General features: G+C 48.1%; 13 protein-coding genes across 14 annotated transcripts; 8 read left to right on the forward strand and 5 right to left on the reverse strand.

Annotated features, from left to right (window-relative positions):
* The first annotated feature begins 612 nt into the window (after positions 1–612).
* Positions 613–4,438, forward strand: SPPG_04251 (uncharacterized protein). Its single transcript, XM_016752493.1, has 8 exons — positions 613–749; positions 875–1,557; positions 1,621–1,724; positions 1,790–1,888; positions 1,948–3,064; positions 3,130–3,279; positions 3,350–3,407; positions 3,469–4,438. The coding sequence occupies exons 2-8, from the start codon at positions 897–899 to the stop codon at positions 4,244–4,246; spliced, it is 2,967 nt and encodes a 988-aa protein (XP_016609199.1). The 5' UTR covers positions 613–749; positions 875–896; the 3' UTR covers positions 4,247–4,438.
* On the reverse strand, positions 4,291–7,087 carry SPPG_04252. 2 transcript variants are annotated; one of them, XM_016752494.1, is made up of 3 exons: positions 5,809–7,087; positions 5,173–5,745; positions 4,291–5,103 (listed from the first exon to the last, which is right to left on the reverse strand). In XM_016752494.1, exons 1-3 carry the CDS (start codon positions 6,715–6,717, stop codon positions 4,465–4,467), a joined length of 2,121 nt encoding a protein of 706 aa, XP_016609200.1. In that variant the 5' UTR covers positions 6,718–7,087; the 3' UTR covers positions 4,291–4,464. The 2 variants fall into 2 exon arrangements, with proteins under 2 accessions (XP_016609200.1, XP_016609201.1); XM_016752495.1 differs by having other exon boundaries at positions 5,173–7,087.
* Positions 7,088–7,145: 58 nt separating this feature from the next.
* SPPG_04253 (uncharacterized protein) lies at positions 7,146–8,526 on the forward strand. The gene is made up of 3 exons (XM_016752496.1): positions 7,146–7,783; positions 7,845–7,991; positions 8,050–8,526. The coding sequence occupies exons 1-3, from the start codon at positions 7,419–7,421 to the stop codon at positions 8,390–8,392; spliced, it is 855 nt and encodes a 284-aa protein (XP_016609202.1). The 5' UTR covers positions 7,146–7,418; the 3' UTR covers positions 8,393–8,526.
* Positions 8,527–9,010: 484 nt separating this feature from the next.
* Positions 9,011–10,391, forward strand: SPPG_04254 (adenylyl-sulfate kinase). The gene is made up of 4 exons (XM_016752497.1): positions 9,011–9,431; positions 9,497–9,893; positions 9,955–10,046; positions 10,123–10,391. Exons 1-4 carry the CDS (start codon positions 9,144–9,146, stop codon positions 10,171–10,173), a joined length of 828 nt encoding a protein of 275 aa, XP_016609203.1. The 5' UTR covers positions 9,011–9,143; the 3' UTR covers positions 10,174–10,391.
* A 41-nt stretch (positions 10,392–10,432) lies between these two features.
* On the reverse strand, positions 10,433–10,915 carry SPPG_04255 (uncharacterized protein; the record flags this gene model as incomplete). The annotated part of the gene is made up of 1 exon (XM_016752498.1): positions 10,433–10,915. The coding sequence occupies one exon, from the start codon at positions 10,913–10,915 to the stop codon at positions 10,433–10,435; it is 483 nt and encodes a 160-aa protein (XP_016609204.1).
* A 550-nt stretch (positions 10,916–11,465) lies between these two features.
* Positions 11,466–13,292, forward strand: SPPG_04256 (uncharacterized protein; the record flags this gene model as incomplete). Its single annotated transcript, XM_016752499.1, has 11 exons — positions 11,466–11,583; positions 11,656–11,745; positions 11,817–11,915; positions 11,978–12,072; positions 12,132–12,286; positions 12,368–12,442; positions 12,517–12,619; positions 12,678–12,768; positions 12,826–12,957; positions 13,023–13,095; positions 13,157–13,292. 11 exons carry the CDS (start codon positions 11,466–11,468, stop codon positions 13,290–13,292), a joined length of 1,167 nt encoding a protein of 388 aa, XP_016609205.1.
* Positions 13,293–13,492: 200 nt separating this feature from the next.
* On the forward strand, positions 13,493–14,137 carry SPPG_04257 (uncharacterized protein; the record flags this gene model as incomplete). Its single annotated transcript, XM_016752500.1, has 1 exon — positions 13,493–14,137. The coding sequence occupies one exon, from the start codon at positions 13,493–13,495 to the stop codon at positions 14,135–14,137; it is 645 nt and encodes a 214-aa protein (XP_016609206.1).
* A 135-nt stretch (positions 14,138–14,272) lies between these two features.
* SPPG_04258 (thiazole biosynthesis enzyme) lies at positions 14,273–15,722 on the reverse strand. Its single transcript, XM_016752501.1, has 6 exons — positions 15,504–15,722; positions 15,143–15,339; positions 14,940–15,086; positions 14,756–14,873; positions 14,531–14,686; positions 14,273–14,469 (listed from the first exon to the last, which is right to left on the reverse strand). Exons 1-6 carry the CDS (start codon positions 15,649–15,651, stop codon positions 14,390–14,392), a joined length of 846 nt encoding a protein of 281 aa, XP_016609207.1. The 5' UTR covers positions 15,652–15,722; the 3' UTR covers positions 14,273–14,389.
* A 467-nt stretch (positions 15,723–16,189) lies between these two features.
* Positions 16,190–17,871, forward strand: SPPG_04259 (small GTP-binding protein domain). Its single transcript, XM_016752502.1, has 3 exons — positions 16,190–16,507; positions 16,591–16,648; positions 16,725–17,871. The coding sequence occupies exons 1-3, from the start codon at positions 16,318–16,320 to the stop codon at positions 17,692–17,694; spliced, it is 1,218 nt and encodes a 405-aa protein (XP_016609208.1). The 5' UTR covers positions 16,190–16,317; the 3' UTR covers positions 17,695–17,871.
* Positions 17,772–20,239, reverse strand: SPPG_04260 (uncharacterized protein). Its single transcript, XM_016752503.1, has 6 exons — positions 20,108–20,239; positions 19,939–19,963; positions 19,694–19,872; positions 19,427–19,620; positions 18,188–19,362; positions 17,772–18,124 (listed from the first exon to the last, which is right to left on the reverse strand). Exons 1-6 carry the CDS (start codon positions 20,213–20,215, stop codon positions 18,048–18,050), a joined length of 1,758 nt encoding a protein of 585 aa, XP_016609209.1. The 5' UTR covers positions 20,216–20,239; the 3' UTR covers positions 17,772–18,047.
* A 104-nt stretch (positions 20,240–20,343) lies between these two features.
* Positions 20,344–21,393, forward strand: SPPG_04261 (uncharacterized protein). Its single transcript, XM_016752504.1, has 4 exons — positions 20,344–20,578; positions 20,680–20,787; positions 20,855–20,929; positions 21,011–21,393. Exons 1-4 carry the CDS (start codon positions 20,389–20,391, stop codon positions 21,208–21,210), a joined length of 573 nt encoding a protein of 190 aa, XP_016609210.1. The 5' UTR covers positions 20,344–20,388; the 3' UTR covers positions 21,211–21,393.
* Positions 21,394–23,034: 1,641 nt separating this feature from the next.
* On the forward strand, positions 23,035–25,385 carry SPPG_04263 (uncharacterized protein). The gene is made up of 7 exons (XM_016752505.1): positions 23,035–23,310; positions 23,369–23,466; positions 23,527–23,583; positions 23,648–24,788; positions 24,848–25,010; positions 25,069–25,124; positions 25,193–25,385. Exons 1-7 carry the CDS (start codon positions 23,229–23,231, stop codon positions 25,279–25,281), a joined length of 1,686 nt encoding a protein of 561 aa, XP_016609211.1. The 5' UTR covers positions 23,035–23,228; the 3' UTR covers positions 25,282–25,385.
* Positions 25,169–26,569, reverse strand: SPPG_04264 (uncharacterized protein). Its single transcript, XM_016752506.1, has 7 exons — positions 26,340–26,569; positions 26,189–26,283; positions 26,024–26,112; positions 25,810–25,952; positions 25,695–25,743; positions 25,584–25,636; positions 25,169–25,508 (listed from the first exon to the last, which is right to left on the reverse strand). Exons 1-7 carry the CDS (start codon positions 26,466–26,468, stop codon positions 25,389–25,391), a joined length of 678 nt encoding a protein of 225 aa, XP_016609212.1. The 5' UTR covers positions 26,469–26,569; the 3' UTR covers positions 25,169–25,388.
* Positions 26,570–26,849: the final 280 nt, after the last annotated feature.

Consider the following 26,849-nt stretch of genomic DNA (forward strand, 5'->3'; position numbering starts at 1 on the left):
CTTGAGAGACGAAGGGTGGCAAAAAATTGGACAACTCTGCGTGATGACGCTCACACACAGGACTCTTTAGTAAAAGGCGAAAGGGTCATTTGATTTGTGTCAACGTCGCAGAGGACAAGGAAGAAGGGGGAAATGCGAGAGTTGCTCCTTTTATAGTTCTGAGGGGAATCATCGGAAATTTATTCTTGATCTGATTGGTTGTTTTTGTTGGGATGGCAATGCTGGTCACGCGACCCATCGGTCATCGAACTTTCAAAGCGTCGCAAGTCGTCGACATGAAAGCTGATCTGAACGCCTACCAGTAGTACAGCGGGTACGAATGAAACAAACACCGTGTTATATCGTGATCAGAAACACACTCGTTTTAAACGTCAGAAGCTGAAGGCAGGATTTGCAATACCTAAACAAAGTGGCACTCGGACGCATATCGACCACCAACTTTTGTAAAAGATGAGTGTTTAAAAAGGTCCACCCTGGTTATCCAAGCACTCCATTGGAACCGGATTCAATCCGGATGACGTTGCAAAGAGTTTCCATTTTGGGTTTAATGAACTGTCGCGTTCATCGTTGACACTCCTCAGCTTTCCCTTTTGTCCCATCTCGTAGTGCTCCATTGCACTTGCGCTGTTTGCTGCTGGTGCTGCTGCTAAACAGTGTTGTTAGGCATTGACGCAATCCCTTGTGCTGTGAGAGCGTTCTGCATTTGGACTGTCTTGACATGCTTTTCTGAAAAGTTCATCTTGACAAAGGTTAGTGCATGTCGGTCGTGTTGCGACCATCTCGCACCCGTATGTGCGAGCTTGGTCTCCTTTCCCTGTCCGCTAGTTGCGCAGAATAGTCAAACTATATGAATTCAACCTTGTTTGTGGTTTAGGACATTAGCTTGGATTCTTTTCATGGCTCAAACGATTGAAGAGTGGCACGGTGGTGAACCCTTTGGTCTGCAACCCAACATGTCAGAAAACGGTGCAACAGGCACACCGCAAAGTCCACCTTCTTTACCTCGGCGTCCAGACGAGATACGACCACCCGAGCCTGCGCGGTCAGCATCTGGTGAAATACGTAGAGTACTTTCTCTTGGATCTTTACCATCGCCCAGCTTTCCGCGAAAAGCGGCAACAGCCGTTAGAGTCGGCGTCGCGGCCAGGTTTTTTTCGACTGGTTCACGAAATGTAGCGCTCCCTTCTATTCCACCCACCGATCCACCTGTCATAGTGAGTGAGGCACCAACAACACCACCCGCGGGCAGATCGCCATCACCCAATAGCGCGCAACCTTCAGTTGCTCAACGCCTAGGAAACGTATTGAGGCAGTCATCTTCCGAAAGCTCACTGCCGCCTAGCCCAGTACCCCAACGATCCAATTCATCTCGTCGTACCTCCTTCTCCCAGCCGCGTGCGAGTATTCCAAATGAAGGCAGGGATTCTGTGGCAGAGGCTGCCGCGGCCTTGTTAGCGCAGGAAGATGACGATGGGACCCCAATGGCAAACAGAAAGAGAAATGCAGACTTTCACGAATTGTTTCCTACATTGCCTAGAGATGAACTGCTAGTGGAGGGTACGTCAAGCATTGCATGGTTTCCCTCAAATGACAACTTCTGACCCTAGATAAATATCTCAGACTATTCTTGTGCGTGGCACAAAGAAGTATTGATACAAGGACGACTGTATCTGTCGCAGGGACATGTAAACTTTTACGCCAACCTCCTTGGTTGGGTGCATTCGGTGCGCAGCTGCAGGTTGTGCGGAAAATAGGAAATGGTCTAACTGTGACTTTGTCTTATGTGCAGGTTGAAATTCCATTCTCGGAGATAATTTCCATTGAAAAAAAGAATGTCGCCGCCATCATTCCGAACTCGATAGAGATTACTACGATCACAAATAATAAAGTTTGTCTTTTTGCTTACATCGGCTCACCTTGCTTGCATTACATCTAACGGTCTTGTAGTTCTTTTTTGCTAGTTTCCTTCATCGTGAGAGCACGTACAGCCTCATCATGTCCTTGTGGGACAGTGTGGCAAACAAGACTATTCAATTGCTTCCCATTACAAAAGTTTCTGAAGGACCGTGTTCATGTCCACCAGAACAATCCTGCGAACTGTGCGCCGGTCTTCGGGATTTTGATCGAAAGACAAATGACAGAGGCAATCATCGGGGACGCGATATGGAGATACTAGAGTCAATGAACCTACGCAGAAGCATGTCTCTCGACTGGCTGCGAGAAAGGGCGGATAGTCAGGAACTTAGCAAATCTTCATTGACGCTCGACGCGACCAATGGACCTGAAGGTATTTCAAAGGACACGGAACCGAACGACGACAAGGAAAGTGGGCATGACAACAAAGATCGTGGAAAACTGGGCCAGCTATCTCCCGAGACAATGCGCAAAAACTCCAGCGGAGGGAAAGAGCGCTCACTTAGCTTGCCAGAGACGATTTTGAGAGAGCAAGTGAAAAATCTAACTGCTAGCACAGTTGTGTCCAAGACCGAAGACGAACCAAAATTCCCGGAGGATTTCGTCTCACCGATAGAAACGGTCTTGTCTTCGCCACTGACGCCAGCTGCAGTGCGCCAATCGGCCAACTTGCAACGAGAGTCTCAACCGCGCGGTTTGGCGGAATTGGCTGACGTCCAGCTGGGACAGCAATCCGAATCGATATCACCGAAATCAAAGGAGATGTCGTCCCTCCCGAAAAGTTCGGATGAAAACCTGGGTCAAACCATTCCACCTCCACTACCAGCTAAGAATCAGCATATCGTACATCAAAAGATCCATATTCACACGCAGCCCCACATCCATATTCCGCATCGCAAATCTTTGCATGAAGAAGCGGGATCTAAACATCGTAAACGAAACCGCAAGCGACCGAAATCCGTACACCTGGCACCTTCATTGACTACCCCTGCGACATGTCCATGCGAGGCAGATCATAAGAAATCTATCATGGTTTTGGATGCTGTATTTGAATGCTCAGTCAAGCGGTTGTGGGATTTATTATATGAATATGGATCGACCAGAGAGGGATTTTTGAGGAGCTTCTTGGAAGGCCGACGAAAATGTCGAGGTACGTGACAGCTATTTTGTTGGGCATGCACGGGTAACTGCTCACTGATCTTCCATGAATAATAGAGTTTAAGATGTGTGACTGGGTGGCTGCTGATGTGGACCTTGCAGACCCAACGGAAGACGCACCGAAATCGGACACTGTACAATATGATGCAGTGCATCCCAAATGGCATAGGAAGGTGGAGTATATCGTCCCCTTGAGTAATTCACTCGGTAAGTGAATATCAGACTTTTACATTATGTTACAACATCAAGATTGACATTTTGAATGGATGACATACAGGCCCCAAACAGACTCGCTGCAAACTCCACGAGACGGTACTACAGAAAGACAAAGAACGGTAAGGATATATACCAGCAGCAGTTCTTTCCTCCCCTCGTACTTACATATCAACAACATAGACACATTTGCCTAAATCAAATTTCCCAAACACCCGATGTTCCCTCTGGTAACGCATTCCAATCACGCGCGCGCCTGTGTCTCACCAGCGTTAAACATCGTCAGACACGGCTTCGAGTCTCCTGCGAAGTGGAATGGCTGAAGAGTTCCTGGTTAAAGGCGCCCATCAATAGTGCGGTTCCTGAAGGACTGAAAAGTTACCACGCTGAACTGGAAACTGCCTTGAAGGAGTATATTCTGGCTCATCCGGAATCTCATGATGACAAAGTTGGCGCAAATGGCCATACACCCGAAGAATCAGAGGAAGAATACGAAAACGATGGTGAAGAAGTAGACTTGGATGACGGCTACGGACCTGACAATAACAACCTCGCCCACCCTCTCGAAAGAGAACTTGCTGAGGCAGAACGATTTGAACAACTTTTGCGTAAACGTCGTGGATACGCCCAAGCTCCTCAACGTGGCCTGTTTACGCTCTCACCCTTATCTTCCCCCCCTGGACTTAAATTCTCGACGCCGACCGAAGGAACATTTATGAAACCTTTTGTTCGTCCTGCCAAAAAGCAGCCCAAATTTGGTGGACGAGAGTTTAGGAGGGCTTGGGGTGTCGTGTGGAGAAGTTTGAGCACGACGGTTGGATTAGCTGTTGTGGTTTCCGTCTTGATTCTGTTTGCTGTAATGTGGTGGATGATGTTTAGGACGTTTGTGAAATGGGAGGTTGAGCGAGTTGTCTCCGAGGCCATGTCGAGGCAAGAGGTTGTTCGTATGTTTGGCGGTTAAGTTTGGACATGAAGCCACGTTGGGAGAGGATGCAGTGTATGTTTCTTTTTTTGTGTATATAGGGTTTAGGGAGTGAACATTATTTTGTAAACATTTATCTCAGAAAGAATAACTGATTCTTTGCACAAGGTTAAGATATGTAATTACGCAGTGAAACATGATAAACATCTCCCAAATATAAGGATACGCCCAACATTCTCCTACCATATCCATTCCGCCTATATACCACCTTCCTCCACCTTCTCCAATTCTTCTCTGAGTTTTGACGCCGTATATCTACGCTCTGGATTCCTCTCCAAACACCCTTCCAAAATTAACAATATCCCGTCATCAACCACTTCCCCACTCAAGAATCTCACCTTCTCTACGCCCCCTCTTAGCTCTGTCCCATGAACCTGCAGGCCGCTCTCAAAGAACCCTTTACGAGCTCCCATAATCAGTTGCAATGTGGTGCGTGCAAGATGAAACGGTGCTGTGCCTGTAATGAGTGTGTAGAGCGTCACGCCTAAAGAATAGATATCAATCGGAGTGGAATAGGGTGTGCCGGGCGTGAGAAGCTCGGGAGCGCTATAGGCTTCGGTACCGCGACCAAGCCCGTCTTGAAGTGTTGGTGAAGGAGTTGATGCACGCGACGCTATTGTGACTGGAGACGGGGATGGGATAGTCAAGTGGGGGATCTGTGGTCGGGATTTTGGAGTTTGATTTGGTGAGGGTGGTGTTGGGGTGCTTGTTTGTGTATGACCACTAGACGATGATATCGATCCTGTTTCGGTTTCCTCCATTTCGTCGACCGTGGGTTCGGGAATAAAGCAGGCGTTACCGAAATCAGCCAGACGCACATCCAGAAATTCAGAGAGCTGTTTCGAAACGAAAAACACATGAGGTTGAGGTCATCATGTCGGCCATCACTACAACGACTATCTCACCAAGATATTATGCGGTTTAATATCATGATGCACGATCCCTTGTGCGTGCATACACTCTACAGCACTCGCGAGCTGCCGAGCCCACTTTAACCATAGCCTCCTCCCTACGCTCTTTTTATTCCTCAGGACCCAATACCACATATTTCCTTTTGGTAAAAATTCGAGTAGGAGTAGTAGCCGTGGAGCAGGATCGACTTTTACGGTTCCATCGGTAGACGCTGATAACGCAAGTTCGCTACGCACAGTCGGATTATCAACATCCGCTTCATCTTTTACACCAATAAATTTGACAATATTGGGATGAAGAGGACTCAATTTGCGGAGGATGTAGACTTCGCATAGACCTATCGCCTGGGCTTCCGGAGTTTGATGCATGCGTTTAACAGCACAGGGAAAAAATTCTGGTGATGGTGTTGGGATTGGGTTTTCAGGGCTCAGCTTTGGGAGCGAAGATGGTGTCTGCGGATGTGGGGATGTAGGTGGGAAGGCGGAGCGGCGAGGACTTCCGGGTTCTGTGAGAGTGTAGTACCCAAGGAAAACTTGGGCATAACGGCCCTCACCAAGGAAATTTCGCTTGGTAGGGAGAAAGGTCAAATTGACATTGTCCCATGTTGCGGGTGAAGTGATCACGCTCACATTTTCTTGATGGCGTTGTCTGGCTCGTTCTTCTGCAGCTAGCAACTGAGGAGATTTGCGGCCGGTTTCGGGACCTGCACCTGCATCCACCAGCAGGTGGTCGCGCAGGTTATTCTGCTGACCTGGGGTGGAGGCAATGGTAAACTTGCTATCATCCAACTCTACAAAGCCGCGACGTGTGCTGGTGTTGGCATTGGTAAGGAATGCAGCTTCGACATCTGGGTCTCGGTTGATTGGTGGGGTGGATATACTTGGTATTGGCGGAGAGGATAGGGCCAGAGGCACTGTTATGGACCCGCTTACATCCTGCCGTTGGTTGATTATATCTTCGCTCGCCTCAGCTCCTGATAATTCCCCTTTTCGAAGTGCGTTGAGTTCTTGTTCGGTCATATTCACGGCAGGTTTTAAAATAGTGTGCGTGACATCAAATATCGAGTTTTTTGACTTTTGATTCTGCATCTTGCGTTCGGTACTCGGAGGCGGTTGCGGCTTTGAGGCAGGGGAGCTGCGGTAGAAAATCGATCCTTCCTTAAATACCGGTTCCTGGGGTTTCTGTACGGCCGGAGTGAATTTTGAGGCAGCATCCGTAGGAGAGAGTTCCAACGCCCCCGGTGGTGTCGAAACCCCAATGGGGCCCAGCCTACTTCCCTTTTGCTCCGAGTAGACAAAATCGGCTGCACCATGCTGTTGTTTCTGATATGGCTGATATATCTGTTCAATATCTACAAACCCTCGTCGAACATCGCTATTGGTCGGAATTGAGGGAGCAAAGGGCGGGGCGGGACTAGCGGATCGCTGCATGTTGTTATCACTGTTACGAGCCGAGAATGCAGCAGAGGTTGTTCCAAGATCGAGTCCACTCGTAGAAGCAAGATCTGAGTTTGCAAATCTCGGTCGTTCCTGAGGCATTATAAATGAGTCACCAATATGGCGCCGGGTCGATATTTTGCGCCAGGTCAGTCAAGGTGGTCCAGTGGGGAAGAGCAGCTGCGAGACAATGTGTTCGAGTGTTGTGGCAGTGTTGGGTGTGAGCAGTCGTTGGTTATAGCTTGGTAAAGCCGATAACGCGACTGCGAGACAATGGTAATCTGTGTGTATTCAGAGAGGCAATCATGGAGAGCGGAAGGCCTCAAAAGAAAGCAGAAATACAAAGTCCTGCGCAGGATTGCGAGAGCGGGTAGAAATCCAGGGATGCCGAGGGCAAGGCAATGGCGAAAACGTCAGGTCTCGTTCCAAACCCAGCGAGGCGTTTACGTGTCGAGTACGTAAGCAATGTCGCGAAGGGTGACTGTGGATGATGAGCCTTTCTGCTATGGGGCCTTGGTTTTTGGCGAACGGTTTTGTTCTTCTTTTTGAGTATTCCTCCAAGGACGGTGGAGATCCGTACGCAGCTGCATTTGCACTAGAAACTGTGTGCAAGGAGTTTGGCAGGTCTTGGTTTTTGAATGCTGGAAACCATGTCATGAGGAACCAGTAGTCGATGTCGTGTGCGGGCATTCAGGACAACGTTCCGGTATGGGCGGACAGCAAGGTTTCTCCACCATCCATATGCGTCGAACCGAGACAACGTTCATGGTCTTCCCTTGAGCTTAAAACCTTTGAATGTTCCTATGACCGACCCAGCCCTCCACTGCGTTGTGGCGCAGTCTAGATCATGTCATCCTGTTTATGACAGTTTTCCCCATCTGTTCCACTCGACATCTCGCAAACGTCGTCGCAGTCAAGCGCTACTGATACCTGATACCATGAGCATGAGCAATCCCTTGAGTGACAGTGTCGCTAGATCTTCGAATGGAACCTTTACAGAGTTTGATCAAAGCGTTTTGCTAGAAGATTATTACAAAAGCAAGGGCGTGGCTGCGAGACCCGGTCTATGTCTTGGGTATTCCTTGGAATGGATATCAAAGACGTTGCAGGGAAAACAAGGTGAATTCTATGAGAAGGCTGGAGATTTGGAGACTATCGAGCGACTCAGGTAGGTGTGACAATAGCATATGTGTTTACTATCAATGATACACAGATTAATCAAAGAGCAGCAAAATAAATCGTAAATTTCCCGCTCTGATCTCATACCACTCAGTTTCCCCTCTGGTCAAAGAAATTGCCGCACCACTGGCCCTGCGTGTGCGAAAGGACGAGACTGATCCCGTGGGTGCGTATACTTGGATAAGGGAAGACAACCGGTAAGGCATACATTTTGCAGAAAAATTGGAATTACGTCCTTATAAGACTTGGAATAAGGTTTATAACCAATAAATGCGAACCATTCGGCTCCCTGATCTTCCTTCCGTCGGAGTCTGAGGATAGGATAGGACACACTGTTGCTGTGACAAGCTACATCGAGTCAACCGAGTGGGTATGGTCTTACTTTGACCCGAATCAAGGCCAGATGACAATTAAACGACCTTTTGACGGGAAAATTTGTGGACGTTACTATGAAGAGATGCCCGAAGGATCTGATACTCGCATGATGATATACAAGGAAGAGGCTGATGCTGATGTGTGGTTTCGCCAGCTACTCGAGTATGAGAACGCAAACGGTTTCGTTCGGAGGAAAAGGATTGATGTGTGTCCGCGAGACTGAAATCGGTAGTATAGTGGCGGTGATAATGCAACGATAGGTTGGGCAACTGGAGAGGGTGAAGGGAGATATGTCACGCATTGTTTCCGTTACAATATATATCACGGATTGTTGCCGCGGATGGGGGAAGGTTTGCTAACCATCATAGGCTTTGGAAGGTGCCAAAAACATTTGAGCAGGCTCCCATTTGACTCTGGGAGAGGTGTCCATGGAGAAGGCTGAACGTGTTGCAAAGAAGAAGTTGGAGGTAGAAGAATCATCGCCAACAATGTGTGATAGACGAGGAAGGCCATCTGAAGGCGGCGAGAGACAACCATTCATGCTCTTGTCGCTGTTGTTCCTGTTACTGCTGCTCGTGCTGTGGCAAGATACTGAAAAAAGACAAGCGCTTTTAAATCTTTCTTCACCCTCGAGTAATGGAGAGCTCCTTCCGTGTGTTGACGAAACTCCAGCGAAACGATGTCGGCGATCGAAACCCGTTGCTTTGCCAAGCAGATCCCCAATTGGGAGGAGAGTAATACTACCAGAAAAGGTAAAATTATACACGTGATACCAGATGTCCGAGACCTTTTTGCAGCTGCGGCGACGGCCCGATACGACCTACAGGACGCATTTATTTACAGATGGACAGCAGCTCGACGAGCTCCCTTACCGCACTGCAAAGGATGAGCTTCTAGCCAAAAGACGGCGACGGGACGGAATGTGTTAAAAGTCCCAAACGAACGAAATAATCACTGTGCCATCAGCTGTTTCCATGGTAATCAATCATAGATTTTGCTTACTTGATGGTGATAGGAGGGCGATCGCGTCATTTCTTGGAGTCGTTTCGTTTGCCTCGTTCGACCACTTCCATCCACGCCATTTACCACAAGTAATTAACGACAACACAATGACCAAAGTGAACCCAGAGGCTCCAGAGGGTGCTGCTGCTCCTGGTGCAGACAGGCCTCTCATTGCTGAGGCAACCACAAAGGCGACCAACATTACATGGCACGAAGGAGCTGTCAGCAGGGAAGAAAGAGAAAGCTTGCTCGGACACAAGGTATATTTGCGCATAATGCACAATAGCATCCGTCAGCTGGCTGATCTGGTACACTCTTTTGATAGGGCTTGACAATCTGGTTTACTGGTCTCTCAGCGTCCGGAAAGTCAACCATTGCCTCAGCTTTGGAACAGCACCTGCTCCACAAGGGCACAACAGCCTATCGTCTCGATGGCGACAATGTTCGATTCGGTTTAAACAAGAACCTGGGATTCTCCCCCGAAGACCGGACAGAAAACATTAGGCGAATTTCAGAGGTTGCAAAGCTGTTTGCTGATGCGGCTGTGGTGGCCATCACGTCTTTCATCTCTCCCTACCGGGCTGACAGAGACCAGGCCAGGGAGTTGCATGAGAAAGCTGGGCTGCCTTTCATTGAAGTTTTTGTGGATGTGCCGATTGAGGTGGCAGAACAGAGAGATCCGAAAGGCTTATACAAAAAGGCTCGAGCTGGGCAAATCAAGGGTGTGTTCAAGATGGAGTGTGTAACCAAATTGGAATTTACTGATTATGCGTTTTGCTTTAGAATTTACTGGTATTGATGCGCCCTACGAGGCGCCGGAGAAGCCAGAGATTCACCTCCGCTCTGACAAGGAATCCGTTGAGGACAGTGTCAAGGTTCGTATCGCTATATTCCAATCTTGCGTGGTTTAATTGCGCATGTTTAATTCGAGGATATCTCTACGATCTACAGAAAATCTACGAATACTTGAATAACAAGGGATTTTTGTCGCTGAGCCAGTGAATCTTTCGGGGAACACTCTCACTGTCTGCGTATATTTTCCAACTAGAAGGTCTAGGTAGACGAGATAGGAAACCAGGAGGAGTTACAACCGAGACATTATGAACAGAAGCACAGAACAGCAATTAACCATGTAATTAGTATTTACATTCGTATAGAAAACAGACATGCCGTGATCAAAACCAAAACATGAATCCATATTCAGAAATCAGCTGTCCTCCTATTTACGCTGCATATTGTTCCTCGCATCGCGGTCTCGATGTCATATCCCTTTTGGATGCCCTATTGCCTCCACGTACGCTGGCGGTGGCGGCTGCGCGCCGCCATCATTATATGTATCTGGAAACGGATTGTAAGGAAGCGGCGGCGCCTGATAGTAAGTTGGAGCAGCGTCGTACGCAGCCCCATAAACCTGCTGTGCTGGGGGCGGCGGACCAGCTGGTGGGGGATAGGCTGCTTGTCCTTGCAGGGGATACACACTGTACTGCTGCTCCGGCGGGTTCTGCCAAAGAATTCGATGCGCCTGTAGACGTCGTTGTCGTATACAGTAGCAAAATGCCCCTATGCATATCAGGGTTATGAGGCCAGCGACGAGACCGCCTACGATTGCTGCAAGGGGATTAAATGCATTCCAGCCTGCCGGACAGGCCCCGAAGGCTTCTTGGCAGCTCACCCCGCTGGCGAAAATATGGAATCCATTAGGGTGGCCGAAATACAAAAGTTTGGGAGGACATGTCTCGGCCATAAACTTACTTGCAAATTCCGTCGCTGAACATTCCTACGTAGATGCCATTGCAAGTGCACCTGCACAGCGCATTGACCGGTGTGGCATAAACTAGGAGGATGGCGGCAAAGGAAGAGAATGCGCGATAGCCTAAGGATCCCCTATGCCGATCCATGTCGGACAGACTGTTTCTTGTTTGAGCGAGATTTGACGGTAAGGAACTCTTTAAACCCAGACGAACAGAAACAAGGGAAGCTCGGCCTTGGCAGTGAGATATCCTATCGGAGCGTTACATCAAACGTAAAGCCATGAGATCCGTTTCATTACAAATGACGTTCAGGATAACAATTGCTGACCCCAAACCTCCACCATAGACTCAGAACTGGTAACAAAGGAAAAGGGTTGGCGATGCGCTGAACCTGAAGGGATCCAAGACCACCCTGCAGGCCAACACGTAATGGACGCGTCTCGTAAGCCGGGTCACGAGACTTGCCGACTCTCGTCTCTCGTCGTCGTCGTTGCTCAACTCGAACGTTAAGCACACTGTCGGCGTTGAAGTTGGTGGGTCAGGATGACAACATCGCGAGAGTCGACGGCCGCTGGAAAGTCGTCGGCACAAGCTGCTTCTGTCAAGGATATATGGACTTTGGTGAAGGAGGCCAAGGAAAGGGAAAAAAAGGCTGCCGAGAGTGAGTCTTTTGATGACTGTTAACACCGCAACCCATGTTTAAATAACCAAACTCTGTGGGTGCATGAATAAGGTCCTGATACATCCATTGAAAGCACATTATTCTTTGTTGGAAACAAAAATGCCGGAAAGTCTTCATTGATCTTGCGATTCTTGGATAGAGGTTTGACATCAACGCTTGGTTCCACTTCGTGTGACCTACTTGAACACCCTGCTTGTGCCCTTGATATTCAGAGGAGCCTCCAGCACCCACTGTTGGTTTAGAATACACATTTGGACGACGAACACGGGGTGTCAATGCCGTTAAGGACGTGGCCCACATCTGGGAGCTCGGTCAGTTACACCAGTATTGACGGAGCTGGGTAGAGGCTCATCTTGCAAGCTGTCTGCAACAGCGGGTGGCATTTTTCTATCGGATCTTATCAAGATTCCGGTCAACGAAGCTAACGTACATACCGTGACATTTGTGATCGTCATTGATCTTTCCGAGGTAAGTCTCCTGGCATCATGCTTTTCACAATTATTACCAGTTAACCCACTTTGGCCAAGCCAGCAGAAGCTCTCAAAACCCTGGAACATCTCATAGGAAAGATCAAGTCGACTGTCAACTCCCTCCTGGATAGCTTGGAACAGCGGGGATCGAAGCGACCAAGGGCTATGAGGGCGTACGCGTGGAAGAAATTTGGCGCTGAGAATGTGGAAAAGTAAGTCGACATGTCCGTTTTACTTGTACGACTTCCTTTTGGAATTCTGGTCTGATATTGGACTCTTACGATGAATCAAAGGGAATTCTTGGATCCTTGCGCTGCACCAATCGTTGTCATTGGGACAAAATACGATGTATTTCGGGATATGGAATCGTAGGTACAAACCATCCAAAATGTTTTGAACACAAACATCATAATGGTGTTAATCAATTTTGCCCATATAATAGCGAAAAGAGGAAAATGCTTGCCAAGACGTTGCGGTACATCGCACACACCAACGGAGCGTCACTCATGTTTGTTTCGCAAAAGGATGAAAACACTGTAGCAAAGGTTCTTTACCTACTATCATACTGAAAGCCGCAGTTATTGACTTGTTTATGTACTACAGTGTCGGCAACTTCTCAGCCATCATGCCTTTAAAGGGAGCTCTCCTAAAACCATGTCAGTTGATCACAACAAACCTATCGTTATCCTAGCAGGTTGGTATCTCAAATTCCTCGCCTTCTTGAAAAAAACTGACACTGGACATTTACAAGGCCAAGACTCGCTGTCACATATTGGACCACCGCCGTCAGAGATGGGGCGGGACACTGTGGGCAAACAATCGGCCGCTTCGTATCGACAATGGAAAGCCGACTTTGACAAGTACTTTCCGCCGGTTACAACCGGTACGTGGTTTACAGCAGATTGATAATTCACGACGCAGAATTATAATCCGTCTGGATATTACTAGATGTGCAAAAGGAAATAGTGGATTTCTCCAAATATCCGGAGCAGGCCATTGACGCTTTGCGTGCACAGAAAGAGTAAGTTTATATAGCTTCACCCACCGGAACCGCTCAACGCTGACGACTTTTATCATCACAGTGAAGAACTAGAAAAACTCAGGCGGCATAACGAGCGAAAAGCAAAAGAAGTTGTGAGTCTTACTGCCTCCGCTTCGAGCGCAAAGGAGACACGAAGGAGGGAGCGGGCAGCACGAGCTGCTGTTCAGGCCCAATAAGCTTGCGCTGGCCGTTTTGCGTTATCCTCCAGTCCCGATTTCGATCTCGACGCTAACGCTGACTGCCATGATTTATAATCATTTGTAATCAGCCACGCCACACAGCTTTGAGACCCTTCACTGCATGGAGTTTCCATTTGCAAACATCGATTTGTTCAGTAGGATTTCCTTACAGAGGATTTAGTATAGATAATACCACCATGTCCATACCGCCCAGAATCCCAGAATTAAAACTAGACGTTTCTGATTCCGACTCTGACAGCGACGATCGACCTCTGAACGAGGACATGAAAAACCTGAAACTCGCCTCAACGTCATCAGAGTCTATCACCTCTTCACTGTCCGTCTCTTCTTCCTCTTCAACCCTATCACCAGCTTCTGCACATGCCGCACGTCCCCCATCCGTAACCTTTAAAGTTCCCCTGCCACCAAATAAGACCAAGGTAGAAAACTCTCTCAATGCGTTTCCAATGCTGGGTGGGCCGCAACGAGCTGGAGGTTCGCTACCAGGTAGACGAAAAGTACCTTTGGGACCAGGTTTTTCGCCGTTAGATTGGGCTCGGCTTACAATGTCGGGCCAAAACCTCCGAGGAGTCTCGCAGCTTGCGCGATATACCCTTGAAGACGTAGCGCAACATAAGAAGCGGGACGACCTATGGATGGCTATACAAGGCAAAGTCTATAACGTGACGCAGTATGTAAAGTTTCATCCGGGTGGTGCCGGGCAGCTTATGCGAGGCGCGGGGAAGGACGCTACCGAACTTTTCATGAAGGTGCACCCATGGGTGAATATAGATTCCCTGCTCGAAAAGTGCCACGTTGGTTACCTGGTCAAGGACAAGTAGAACATACATGCGTAGTAGAGACAGGCGTTTTCTGCTGGTTATTATTTCTTTTCCTATTTATCTGAGGGTATGGGATGTTTGGAACCAAATGGATAATTTGTCTTGTGGAAATATGACATACGTTCTGGCGAGACCTTTGAAAATATACAGAAGCTCTGTTATCCTAGGCCACATGCATATACAAGACCAAAATGTACCCCATGCTCCCTTATCAAAGTTCAATTGACACAAATTCCGTTCCTACAAAAACACCTATTTACCAACAGCCTTGGCCTTCTGAAGCTTCTGAAGGGCCAACAGAGCGGCCTTACGACCAGAGAGAAGCATAGCACCTATCGTATTGGAGAGTGTCAGATTCTTGCAATTGACACTTTGAATATGTCATGCACTCACCAAAGGTAGGTCCCATACGAGCAGTACCACACGCTTCGGCAACCTCCATACCAGTAACAATCATACCAGGGACAATCTCCTGCGTCTTGGCAACAACGGCATCTTCCGCGGCGTTCATATCCAAGGCACGCATACCGGGAAGCTTGGAAATCATACCTATGAAAGAAGCATGTCCTTTAGTTAGAAGCGCATTCATCTCCATTCACCGCTCCTCGCTAAACGTACCAAGCTCCTCCAATCGCCGGACACCAGTAGCACCGAAAGGACCGTCGTGGCCGCAAGACGAGATGACAATCTTGGATTCCATGACCTGGGGGTCCATGCAAGATTGGGTACCGTGGGCCTACGATATCATGTGATCAGCACCAAAATATCGAATGTTCGACAAGGGATTTGCCAAGACACCCACCTTGGTGACCAAAGCCCAATTTGTCACGACGCCAGCAACGGTGTCGTTGCGGATGATCAAGTCCTCAACGGACGTGGCATTGAACAATTTCACATTGTTGCTGGCAATGACCTTGGACAAGATGGTCGAAGTGAAGAGACCAGCGTGCTAGAGTATGCGGTTGTTAGCGAATTCACATGCATGATCTATAATGACTGGTTTACCTTCAAGACAACGTAGTTTTCCTTCTCATCGTAGTGGACGTTCAACTCATCGAGGACCAGGTGGGCGGGCTTGCGGACAACCATAGGGGTGAAAAGCTGTCCACCAACCCAGGCACCACCACCAGGAGCGACGGAAGCCTCAATAAGAGCAACCTTGATCTCGGGGTGCTTGGTGAACTCGTAGGCAGCACTGAGACCTAGTTGTATGTAAAGTTGGCGCGATAAGCCGCAAGCCTCCAATATATTGTAGACACATTTTGCTCCAGCATCTTGGCTCGAGCATCTCGCGCTCCAAAGTCTTCTTATAAACCTTTCCAGCGAAAAGCGCGGATGGGATGTTCATTCCAGACAACAGACTTACCCGCGGGTCCAGCACCGACAATGACGACATCAACATCGGCATAGTCCAACATGTCTTGCATGTAGCGAGTGGTCATCTCGCGCGAGACATCGGCCTCCCTGATGGGGGCAAACTGGACATCCAAAGGAAGTTCTGCAAGAGTCGACATTGCGTGTTTTCAAAGCAACGATGAAGAGTAGATGGAGGGGGTGTTCTTTTTCTTCAAGCGCCGATCTGCCCCCCTCCTTTGGTCTCCGTGTAGTCATACAAATGACATAATTGAGTCACCGTGCCACTGAGATTAGTCACAATCCGGCTTTTGATCTGAACCTTCTCCTGATGATAATTGCTATCGGCCTTCCGGGTGGTTTGACGTTGGGCATTGAAAAAGTGTTGGAGGAGGAATATGAAATGGAAATGGAGATGGGAATGGACATTAGGACATGTGTGTGAGTGTGAGTGAGTTGCATGTTGCAGACGGTCGAGGGATTGCACTTGGTATGCTCCTCGCGCTTGAGCATAACAATGTTGTTTCGGCGTTTTCGACTTGCATCGTTTTCCTCTTGTTCTCCAAAACCTTATGGCCATTGTCCACACTCATCACTCATGCATCGCTACCACAAATGCATCGCATGTAGAGATCGTCATCGTCTGCTGGTCGTTGACTTGCATTCTGATCGTAGATGGCACAATCACAGGGCCACCTACTCAGAGCACAGTCATGCAAGCGGTCCTTTGATGAACACATGGACGCCGCTTCTCCCGTCAGCAGATCTACACCCATTTCTTGTAGTTTCTCAAAGTTGCATCCAAAACTGACAGCACACCCCAGCGAATGCCAAAGGACATCCTCAAGGTCGTCCTTTTGGGCGACGGGGGTGTGGGCAAGACTTCGCTGCGTTATCAATTCATACATAAACGCTTCACATTAGCATACAAAGCAACGATAGGTGCAGACTTTATTACAAAGGAAGTTGAAACAGAAGATGGAAGAAAGGTTGCAATGCAGATATGGGATACCGCAGGTGAGCTGATGAGTGCAAGAGTCTTTTGAAATTGTCCTTGCATGGTCGGGATCTAAAACTGTTTACCTCTATATGGCATTAAGGACAGGAGCGTTTTCAAAGCCTTGGAATAGCTTTTTACAGAGGGGCAGATGCCTGTGTGTAAGTAATGTTGGGTATTTATTGGGGATTGCAAGAGAGATGGCAAATTTGGTTGAATGCTCTGCCTCTACTTTAGCCTAGTCTACGACGTCACGAAACCAGAAACCAGCACCAACCTCCTCAAATGGCTCACAGAATTCATCCAACAGGCTGATATTCGGGACCCAGAAAACTTTCCATTTGTCCTTGTCGGAAACAAAATTGATAATCAGCGGGATCGCGCCATTACCAAACGTCAAGGACAGGAACTTGCAATCCGACTCAAGAGAATATGCAAGGACGCTGCTGTAGATCGATGGAGAGATACGCCACAGGGAGGGCTGACGTATGAGAGATATGGATTGACGAGACGACGGAGTACGCTGCTCAGTGGATCGGCAACAAGTGCGGGAGAGAGTGTAATACCAGGTCCGAGGGGAAGGATGTTTGGAGTATCACGTACACCCAGTAGTGACGCTCCGTCCTCACCAATGTCAGCTTCTCCCACTTCTCCGACATTACCGCATCCTGATGGACCATCTGCTCCGAAACTCCCCTGGGCCGGTTCATCGACCCGATTGAAAGACCCACATTGGAGGGACTCTATCACATCTCGTTACTCTCTCTACGAAACCGCATCCGAATTCTCTGAAGAAGACTTTGGAAAGACATCTGTTTCGTCTGATGAGGGTGAATGGGAGTCGAGTCAAGCTGCCTCTGTAGACGAAGGCTCGTCAGAAAGTGAACAGGAAAGCGATAGCGTTGAGGCACTTTCAAAATCTGCAAATACACTTCTTCTCCAACCCGTCTCAGCCTCCAAAGTCTCTTCTCCACCTCTTCAACCCAAACTATCCACCGACGGTCTCCCTCTTTTTGAAGTGTCAGCCAAAATTGGAACTCGAATAGACGAGATTTTTGCTTATATTGCAGAGAATGTGCGAACACCAAAGTATGCTTTTGACATACTAGCTGGAGATGAAGAGGATTGGGATAGTGTAGGGTCTCGTAAAGCTAAAGTGTCGGTTATGGCGACACCAAGATCATCCGTGTCATCTTGTGCATGTTAGCCAAAGTATTTTTTTGTTTTATAGTTTTTATTTTGTATTCATGGCAGATTTAATGTGAGTTTTAATGATGCAAGTGATTGCTAATGGCATCACAAAGTGATGAGTTTTAATCTTATTTGTTCAATACGACGAAAGTAATCACATAAATACAAAAAGGACCATCAAAAAACTTTCGCAAAACGGCGACGTCTTCTCCTCCATTGGAAGCGAGTGTTGAATTACCGGAGAGCGACAGAGGGTATGCGATATAGAGACGATGTTCACAGGTAGGAATGGAATATTTGCTGTCGTCATTGCAATTACTCCGCTGAAACATTGGACCGGCGCCAATCCTAGCTGAACTCCGTTAAAGACTATGCCTCAACCACATTCTCTGTAGCATAGAGCTTGAAGGTTCGATCGTAAGACGCCGTAGCAATGTATTGCCCATCTGTATAGCAACAGGAATCAGTACTAGCCTGCTGCGTTCAAAATGATCGACTCAGAAACTTACCCCCGGACACATCACAGCCGGTCACCTTCCCTTCGAGTCCGGTCAATGCTTTCACAGGCTTGAAATCACCATCCGTCCACACCTTGCAGGTCCCATCATACGAGCTTGATACTAAAAAGGACCCATCCAAGACTTGTCGTCGCACCATTCTCCCACGATCCCCTCCTAGGCTCAAGTCACCGTCACTTTCCTCTTTCACTTTGACGTCTTCATCCACATCCATCTTCATATTCTCGCTTCCGTTGAGCTGGTACCCATTCTCGGCGTCCTCCATTTTGACATCCCCATTTTCTTCCTGCTTGAGGGGTTCCGATCGGAACGTCCAATCGGGATCCATTCTGGCTTCGAAATTCTTCCCAGCGTGCCAGTATTTCAGATGGCTTACCAGATTTGTATGTGCTGGAACAGTGTAGATGCTCTTCGCGGCTCGCATATCCCATATGCGAATTGTATTATCCTCGCTTCCCGTTGCAACATGATATCCGTTTGGCGACCAGTCCAAACATAGTATAGATTTTACGTGACCCTGAAGAACCATGATTGATCTCCCGGTTCGCAAGTCCCACACTCGTCCGATAGAGTCCAAACCACCGGTTGCCGCCAATGCACCGTCCTCTTGGAATCCAAGTGCAAACACTTCGCGAGAGTGTCCTTCCTGGAGTAGGAGCTCCTGCGTCGTTTCGGCATCCCACAATCGCCAGGTGCTATCGAAACTAGAGGTTCCAATATATCGCCCAGATGGGTGGAACGCCACTCGTGCGACCCTCAATTCATGCCCGACTAAACTTCCTATTGGTACTTCGCTGTTGAAGTTCCACAGGTGGACGCTCCCGTCCGCAGCGCCGCTGACTAGGTTGAGTGATTCGGGTGTTTGGGATATTGTTGAGTTAGGATGGAAAGCGACTCCGCTAACACGCTCTCGATGCCCTTTGAGGGTATGTAGGGCTGTCAGCTGTGGCACACTCCATAGTTTGACGAAACCTCCCCAAGAGGCGGTGGCTATGACGCGGGAGTTGGGAGAAAATGTGCAGTAGGAAAGAGGGCGATCGTCCCCATATTGTAGACTTCGGGTTTCAAAGGTTTTTAGATTTGTGTACCATTCATGCCTCATCTTTTTTCGTTGTCCGTACGGGAGGTCGAGTTCTGCTCGATGCGCTGCTAGTCTGTGCTTTGCTCTAAAGACATGTCATTAGGAGACTTTTGTACATGATAAAGAAATATCTGCTTGATCTCGCCTACCGTGACAGGGAATATCTCGCAATGTCTTGTCTTGCCCCTAGTAGCTCAGACGGTCCAGGTGTGTAAAACTCTTCCTCCTCTTCCTCTTCCTCCTCCTCTGAACTTTCCTCTTCCTCCACTTCCATTGCCATCCCCGGTTGCTCATGGATCCTTCGCGCCAGAATTTCTCGTAACCGATCGCGCCGATCTGCTGGCTAGCCATCCCAAGAAAATCAATACCCCGTTGATCTCAGTACACTCAAACGCCAATCGTCAACAATTTCGTACCCCTTCTCCAAACAAGGTTATTGGCTCGCCCTCCTCTCGTAGTCGTGCTCTGACTCGTGCATCATCGGTTGGAACCGCCAAGTTTCTCGCAATGCGTTTACGCTCGAATTGCTCGAGAATAGCCTGGTGCTCTGCTTGTGCACGAGATGTTGTTTCCGAATGCTCTACATCTTCGTCACCTATAGATTTACCTCAGCTTCATTAGTTCCCAGCAGCTTGCCAAAAACTGTAGATCGCCTACTAACCTAGATCATCCAAGGTTACCCCACCCTATGGCAAGGAGAGAATGAAGGCAAAGAAAAGGAAGGCATGCAAAGTCAGGCAACGTTTCTTTAGACAGGAAAAACAAGGAGGGCGCCCAGCAAAGCCGTGACCAGCAGCTAGCCAACATGTTTCGTAAGGCTCATCTCTTACCTGCAGGCCAATACTCGAGCCTCCACCACGCACCACCCGGTCATCCTCCTCCAAACTGCCGAAATGAATTCGCGGCTTGTTCAGCAGAGCAGATAGGTCTTGACTCATTCTGTCCAAGATGCAATTTTCAAAGCTGTATTGAATGAATCCATCCTGCAGGTTGACCCCCACGTATCGTTGTTGCCATGGACACGTCCCAAACTGATCTGCATGGACGATGCGACCTTTGCGAGATTCCTTCAGTTTTCTGAACATTTCCCCTTTCAAAAACACAACCCCCAATGGACGAAGAAGTCGTACCCGATCTTTCTGCGCTTACAGATACGCTAGAATCAGCAGTGTCAAGGGTCACAAATCTCATGGAACCGCTGTTCTCGTTGCCATTCGAGCAACAGTTGGGAAACCTGGCACCGCTGGAGAGAGCCAAATTGGAGGTTCTGATGGCTTTTGCAATGAACAGTCTTATATTTGGTGGGTATTGCTGGACACTCTGTTTCTGAATGGGCAGATTGCTTGCTGAAATCTTGTGCGCTTCACGTAACAATATCCTGAATGACCATTTTCCTCTGCAGTATATTTGAAGACACAAGGCGTGCAACCTGACGCACCAGTCAAGCGAGAAATGCTTCGAATAAAGGGGTACATAAACAAGATAAAGGATGCTGCGGGACTGAACAAACGTATGCATGATGTTGATTAATTGACATCCTTCTCGGCGACACAACGTAATATACTCTCATCATATAGCTACGATGCGCCTCGACTCTCAAGCCGCAAAACGCTTTGTCAATCATTCTCTAATAGCTAACCCTGAAGTCAGCGGTGCGTGCCGATTAGTTCGTGCTGGTTGTCTTTCTACTTGTTCTATCTTCTAAAAATCATCCTTTATGTCACGATCAACAGAAGAAATCAAGAAACGAAAACATGAATCCGAAGCCGACAATTTCCTTTCTAATATCTCCCTGCCTACAAACGGAGCCAGCACTCCAGGGACAGCGTCAGGGAGCAGCAACGCAAACACGAGCGAACCTGACGGAGATGTGGGAAAAGAAGAACCTGCCAAAAAGAAAAAGAAGAAGAATAAAAAGAAGAAGGACGAGTAGATTGCTTATAGGCGGGGGGTGGGGAGGTGTTGCGTTCTTTTAATTTATTAGCTATCAATTTGGTATAGTTCTCTCCATGAAGAGTGATGTTTATTTTTATTTAAACGGCGGTCACACCGTGTACGGTCACCGTTATCTGCAATGCTATCCATTTACGTTGGTCAGATCCCAACAGAATTGCGGTACTGTTTTATGCTAAAGAGGTTTGGTGTTTCACCGTAACGGTTTCTTTATTTGCTTTCGCGCCTGCTTCTATCGCACACGCTCGCAGTCTGGTGCTGTACTATGATTTGTTAACGCTCGCATGATTTTGCGAGATAATGTTTCTAAAGACTGTGCTGAAATAGATGTGTTTTAATCCACGGATCGCGAGCTACCTGCTTACTTCCATGGAAGAGAACATGTTTAAAATGTTCTAATACATCCTTAAACAGTGGTTTAAACTCCAGCTATTGGTGATGTGCCAAATTACCATATAATAGCTCCTTTTCAAATAAGAATGTCGATGAACTTAGCAAGGCATGGCACCCGGATTCATCTAGGGTAGAGAAGAAACCTGCTTGAAGATGCTTTCTTTTCACAGAGCTGTCATGCTATATTAGCAGTTTCAATCCATTTTATTTCCGATAGCTAGACAACACAATCCAGAAAAATAATACAGAGGATTACAACATACATTTGCAAACGAGGTATTTTCAAGGTAAAGGGCGGCAAGCTACGACTCTTTGAAACTTTATCATGACCAAAGCGGTAATGCTGCGTAGTGAGCACCGTTGCAGAATCTTGACCAAAGAGTTCAATGGTAACAGTCAAGATTTGAGTATCATCATGTCACACATGGCGACTCTGGGTGGGTGTTACCATCCTTTTGAAGGACTTGAAATAGAAGGGAATGGCGGATGGTGAGAGCTTCCGTTTGCACCATTTCTTTCATTTCACTGGTCATCAAACTCGGCTCGAATGAGGCCAACCCCAAGCCCACCATTACAGCTGCGATTGTTCCAGAGGATGACGATCCGTGCACGAGTGCGCTCAGGAAGTCGTCCCCCAGCGTATTCTGATCAAAAGAATGGTCCAGCAGGGACTGCATCGGCCTTGGAGGAGAAAAGCCTGTACCCTATAAGCACCAACAACCGCATTTTCGAGATAGTGTGCCAAGGCGGTTCCTGACTGGTAATGGTAGCAAGTAGAACAGAATATGGATGTTATAGGTTTCAAAGGAGAACATTGTGCGCGAACCGTGTGAATCTTGTGGAGGAGTCGTACTGACATTTCGCCAATGATGCCTTGTTTTCCCGTTACTTGAATGTTGTAGGTACTTTTGCCTTGGTTGGAGACGAGGTGAGGATATGTGAGTTGAGGGCAACGTCTCATCAGCGTCGTTCTGTTCAAGGGTTTCAGGCGGTCCTTGCCAGCCTTTAACGGGACGTCGGCCGGACGGGATGATATGATAATAATCAAGGAGTCCTGTCGACAGGGATTTCGACGAGGATGGAGGTGGCCTGTCAGAACGCCGTCGAAGGTTTTCAAACTCTGAAAGCTACCGCTCTCAAGTTCCCTTTCCTCAGGACGGTTTTTGGCAATGTGTACCTGCCTCTTGAGATATGAGCTAGTGTGCATTCTTCGATACAGATATCACGCCAGGCGGTTATTATGGATACAGAGTATCGACAAGTCTACCGCCGACATAAAATGCACTTGCGTTTCCCACTCTTTGTGCTGTATTTGCAAAGAAGTGCCAAAGCTCAACCTACCGCCCCACGACCGTTTCCAAACCTTTCAAACAAGCCCATGCATATCAAACATACACGTAGTATAAGCATCTCACACAGGAGCAACGCCGTCCAAGCTATTTGGGCCAAAATAACATTGACAGTTGGTCTTTACTTTTGTTTGGGGGGAACTTTAGATTTGTCGAAGGGTCGCGAAACGACCGTCACGAGATTCTCCACCGTGTGAATGACACCATCCTTATTACGCTTGAGGCGAATTCCGTGTTCATTCCGCCGCTGACCAAGATGCGCGCAAAGGCGCTCTACGACTGTGTGGGAGACTCTGTGGACGAGCTCACATTCAATCTTGGAGACCTTATAGTCGACGGTACTTCTACTGGCGGCGCGGATCCAACGGAGATTGTTTTGCTAACTGTTTCCCATAGTTGAACCGGCCGAGGACGATGGGTGGTATAGAGGTCGCTTGAATGGAAGGATTGGCATCTTCCCGGGGAATTATGTGCAATTGGAAGAGCAGACCGAGGTTGGTCTTCTGCAGATTTGTATTGCGCGTAGTAAGTTACTCATCAACATTTTCCAAAAGGAGACCCCGGTACCAAACCGACCGCCATTTCCTGCTAGAAATACCTCTCCTGCACCTGTAAGTGATGGAGCCGAGAGTTAGCTGCAAAGTGATGTCAAACTAATCAGAAACTACAATATAGATAAGGTCCCTACCCCACAGCAGCTCTACTGGCTCAATATCCTCTTTGGGCGGTCGACCTAGCGTAGGTGGATTACGGAGGGATACGTCGGCCAGCTCTCTCGCGAGCTTATCTGATGCCGGATCAGAGGGATTCAAAGTGCAACTACGACCGACAGCCAAGCCCCCAGATTTTGCTGCCGGCGCAATCAAAACAGAAGACAACATGAGCCACGCCGATGAACAGTCAGGAGCCACAGCACGCGCAAAAAAACTGAAGAATACTTATACCACTAGACAGGCGCTGATGGAAAAATCGGATGCGATGGCAAAGGCGGGCCGTGATAGTATCAATGCGCGCAAGTCAAGCATGTCAGAGGAAGGTGGCTCAGGACCTTCGCCGGCAGGCTCTTTGGCTGAAGTCATGACGCGGTCTATGAGTGGATCAAGTTTAGGGAGCAATGATGGTGGTGGAAGCGTTTCACAGCTAAGGAGCAAATTCGCCAACTTGACCACGGAGGATGAGAAAGGAGAGGACGTGAGCGGTTTCCCAATGGTTGGGAAGCGGCCACCGCTGTTGGTTTCAAATCAGTCTTCGCAACCACCATCTGTCCCTTCCCGTAACAATGCGGCTACAGAGTCAGACGCAAGTCGCAGTCCAAGTGTCGGGATGCGCTCGTCATTGCAACAATCGAATCAACAATACACACCTCCTCAGCTACCATCCAGAGGGAGCACGCCTAATCAGAGTCGCAACATCACTCCGACACCGCCAACACGGGCGTTAAAGCCTTCCGAGATGAGAGAATCGCAGCAAGACAATGGTGTTGAACCGGTCCGGCTGGTCAAACCATCAGATTTGCGGGCACAGTCAACGGCGTGGAATACTAATTCAACTAGTCTGCGACAACCAGTATCCGGACCGACGTTACCGACGCGCCCAGCCCCGTCTCGAGGCAGTGAAGGTCCACCCTTACCTGCGCGTCCCGGTGCTGGTACTGCACTAGGTCTTCCGAAAGCCATCGATGCCAGTGCGGCACCGATCAACGCCCCTGCCGCAATTCCATCACGACCCGCGCCGCCGCGGCCAAACTTTCCTTCAACCATCCCATCACGACCTACTACCGGTGTCAAAGCTGTAATTGAGCCAACTGCACGACAAGGTTCGACGGGTTTTTTCATCTTGAGCAAATATCAAGTGCTAAGGAGTTTGACGTTCCAGGCGCAAATGGTACCGGCGGTGGCATATCGCCAGATGCATTAGCTAGGTACGGCGAGCTCTTTGACCAGACAGACACGGATGGAGACGGGTTGATTGATGGAGAACAGGCAAGATCACTTTGGTTGAGAAGTGGCCTAGACAACCGTTCTCTTGGATTGATATGGTGAGTCTTCTGCCGAATAAGCTTGTTCTATATCTTTTTATCTAATCGCTCGGATTAGGAACTTGTCTGACTTGGACGACGATGGCATGCTATGCAGAAGGGAATTTTGCATTGGTGAGAGGAGTAGTATAGTCTGTTCATCGGTGCCTCAGCACTCTGTTAATCGTTGTTTTGAAATCTAGGAATGTTTCTCATTGATGAACGTCTACGTGGTAGCGCAATTCCTGAAAGTTTGAGCGCGGAACTTATTACTTCGATCAATCCATTCTAAAATGCTAGTTATAAATCCTCACATCTGCTCAACCTCCAAGACTATGCTAACTTGCTGTTCTTCTACCAGTATGATAATATAATAATAATACAATGTACATTCCACTTCTATGCTGTTGGAGACGCCTCTAGATCAGCGACATAACATTTGGTAGCCGTAATGAAATCATCTATGGGGAGGGCGATTTTCCAATCTCGATGGCCAGCACCAAGGTACAGGATTGGCGGCTTTGGCAACAAAGTGGTTATTGATATATATACCGCTGAATAATCATTACACTCTGCAGTGCTCCGGCAGCCTACCTCCAGCATCGTCATGTTTTTTGTGATGATGATCGGAACATTGGCCTTCATGCCTAGATGTACGTATGCATCAGCGGTCTTCTTGAAAGTACGTATTAAACGTAACCTTACCAAACGGTGTTACCCCTCCCGTTTCGTATCCAGTCAGCGCCATATTTTTCTATTTGTCAACAATTTGGACATCAATGATCACTAGTCGATAATGCATGTGTGATTCATAACTCACCTCTTCAGATGCCACCCTCATATTATAATGCTTTCGTGGTATTTCCTTGTTTCCCAGATCCCTCACAAAATTCATGAGCTTTTGGGCATTCATCTTGTCCACATACTGGACTACAACGCAGTAAAATTGCGAGTTCACCGGGTCTTTTTTGCAGGTCACAGGAGATTGTCAATTGGGCGTGCGTATGCAGTCCGATCGTCACAAAAGTATTCACCCAATGTATCTCCTGTCGGTTTCCACTTTGTGTTTTCGAATAGGATGGTTTTACAGAGATGTGCGATGCTTGGCGCATTGAGGCGGGCGCTGTGACAATACAGGAGTATTAAAGAACTTATATTTCTGTATGCCTTCTCATCTTTACAGATTGGCATTCACATACGCTCGTCGTTCCAAAGTCCAGTCATAGTAATCCGATTCAACTTCGTAGAACCGTGAACAGTTTCGCAACGCAATGTCTCTTGTCCCTTGTTCCACCTTTAAAAACGCTTGAGAATAGCACAGGTACTGAAAGAATTGCAGTTCAAACGTACTCTTTGCACGCCGTCTGGTGCATGTTCTGGCAAGCGTTCCTTCTCGGCTTGTGACCGGAATTGGTTCATGTAGTCTGTGGTGTTTGTGGCGGGAGTGGAGGGTGTGGTTGCGCCAGATGCGGTGGTCATGTTGGAGTGGATCTACAGGGTTTTGGGATCGGTCCTGTGCGAAGTGCTGTTGGGCAGTTACGCGCGCCCTTTCCGCATCTTGTTATGACCAAAATCTGTTTTCTTAAACTACGTGTGCTTGGCAAGTGCATGACTTCAGAAAGGTCGTGATAGAAATTGCAATGACTATTTTGTTTATTTATACAAAAGAGTAAACCATCTGTCGTCAGCCCCGGCCGCAGAAAGACATTTCTTTGAGCACCTCCCCCGCACAAGCATTAGGAGTCATAATCCGCTCTAATCCAGCGCCGACCGACCCCCTACAAATACCGTCCTTCCGATCCTCAGACATCATTTCAGGATATCGTGCGCATACATTGTTATTGCATCTCACAATGAATC

This window comes from Spizellomyces punctatus, assembly GCF_000182565.1.
Source record: "Spizellomyces punctatus DAOM BR117 chromosome Unknown supercont1.6, whole genome shotgun sequence".
Classification (NCBI taxonomy): domain Eukaryota; kingdom Fungi; phylum Chytridiomycota; class Chytridiomycetes; order Spizellomycetales; family Spizellomycetaceae; genus Spizellomyces; species Spizellomyces punctatus.

Bases quoted from the DNA above. Each gene is read 5' to 3' on its own strand.
- SPPG_04251 (XM_016752493.1), top strand. From the start codon at position 897: ATGGCTCAAACGATTGAAGAGTGGCACGGTGGTGAACCCTTTGGTCTG. The intron at 1,558-1,620 runs GTACGTCAAGCA...TAAATATCTCAG, and splicing joins AGATGAACTGCTAGTGGAGG to ACTATTCTTGTGCGTGGCAC. The intron at 1,725-1,789 runs GTGCGCAGCTGC...TCTTATGTGCAG, and splicing joins TCCTTGGTTGGGTGCATTCG to GTTGAAATTCCATTCTCGGA.
- SPPG_04252 (XM_016752495.1), bottom strand. From the start codon at position 6,717: ATGCCTCAGGAACGACCGAGATTTGCAAACTCAGATCTTGCTTCTACG. The intron at 5,104-5,172 runs GTGAGATAGTCG...GTTTCGAAACAG, and splicing joins TTAAACCGCATAATATCTTG to CTCTCTGAATTTCTGGATGT.
- SPPG_04253 (XM_016752496.1), top strand. From the start codon at position 7,419: ATGACCGACCCAGCCCTCCACTGCGTTGTGGCGCAGTCTAGATCATGT. The intron at 7,784-7,844 runs GTAGGTGTGACA...ATCAAAGAGCAG, and splicing joins GAGACTATCGAGCGACTCAG to CAAAATAAATCGTAAATTTC. The intron at 7,992-8,049 runs GTAAGGCATACA...ACTTGGAATAAG, and splicing joins TGGATAAGGGAAGACAACCG to GTTTATAACCAATAAATGCG.
- SPPG_04254 (XM_016752497.1), top strand. From the start codon at position 9,144: ATGGTAATCAATCATAGATTTTGCTTACTTGATGGTGATAGGAGGGCG. The intron at 9,432-9,496 runs GTATATTTGCGC...CTCTTTTGATAG, and splicing joins AAAGCTTGCTCGGACACAAG to GGCTTGACAATCTGGTTTAC. The intron at 10,047-10,122 runs GTTCGTATCGCT...TACGATCTACAG, and splicing joins CCGTTGAGGACAGTGTCAAG to AAAATCTACGAATACTTGAA.
- SPPG_04258 (XM_016752501.1), bottom strand. From the start codon at position 15,651: ATGTCGACTCTTGCAGAACTTCCTTTGGATGTCCAGTTTGCCCCCATC. The intron at 15,087-15,142 runs GTAAACCAGTCA...CGCATACTCTAG, and splicing joins AAAACTACGTTGTCTTGAAG to CACGCTGGTCTCTTCACTTC. The intron at 14,874-14,939 runs GTGGGTGTCTTG...ATGATATCGTAG, and splicing joins ATTGGGCTTTGGTCACCAAG to GCCCACGGTACCCAATCTTG.
- SPPG_04259 (XM_016752502.1), top strand. From the start codon at position 16,318: ATGCCAAAGGACATCCTCAAGGTCGTCCTTTTGGGCGACGGGGGTGTG. The intron at 16,508-16,590 runs GTGAGCTGATGA...TATGGCATTAAG, and splicing joins GCAGATATGGGATACCGCAG to GACAGGAGCGTTTTCAAAGC. The intron at 16,649-16,724 runs GTAAGTAATGTT...CCTCTACTTTAG, and splicing joins AGAGGGGCAGATGCCTGTGT to CCTAGTCTACGACGTCACGA.
- SPPG_04260 (XM_016752503.1), bottom strand. From the start codon at position 20,215: ATGAGTCAAGACCTATCTGCTCTGCTGAACAAGCCGCGAATTCATTTC. The intron at 19,873-19,938 runs GTTAGTAGGCGA...GTAAATCTATAG, and splicing joins GGTAACCTTGGATGATCTAG to GTGACGAAGATGTAGAGCAT. The intron at 19,621-19,693 runs GTACGAAATTGT...TGGGATGGCTAG, and splicing joins TAACCTTGTTTGGAGAAGGG to CCAGCAGATCGGCGCGATCG.
- SPPG_04261 (XM_016752504.1), top strand. From the start codon at position 20,389: ATGGACGAAGAAGTCGTACCCGATCTTTCTGCGCTTACAGATACGCTA. The intron at 20,579-20,679 runs GTGGGTATTGCT...TTTCCTCTGCAG, and splicing joins AATGAACAGTCTTATATTTG to TATATTTGAAGACACAAGGC. The intron at 20,930-21,010 runs GTGCGTGCCGAT...CACGATCAACAG, and splicing joins AGCTAACCCTGAAGTCAGCG to AAGAAATCAAGAAACGAAAA.
- SPPG_04263 (XM_016752505.1), top strand. From the start codon at position 23,229: ATGCGCGCAAAGGCGCTCTACGACTGTGTGGGAGACTCTGTGGACGAG. The intron at 24,789-24,847 runs GTTCGACGGGTT...TTGACGTTCCAG, and splicing joins TGAGCCAACTGCACGACAAG to GCGCAAATGGTACCGGCGGT. The intron at 25,011-25,068 runs GTGAGTCTTCTG...CGCTCGGATTAG, and splicing joins CGTTCTCTTGGATTGATATG to GAACTTGTCTGACTTGGACG.
- SPPG_04264 (XM_016752506.1), bottom strand. From the start codon at position 26,468: ATGACCACCGCATCTGGCGCAACCACACCCTCCACTCCCGCCACAAAC. The intron at 26,113-26,188 runs GTATGTGAATGC...GTATTGTCACAG, and splicing joins TGGACTTTGGAACGACGAGC to CGCCCGCCTCAATGCGCCAA. The intron at 25,509-25,583 runs GTAGGCTGCCGG...TTGTTGCCAAAG, and splicing joins AAAACATGACGATGCTGGAG to CCGCCAATCCTGTACCTTGG.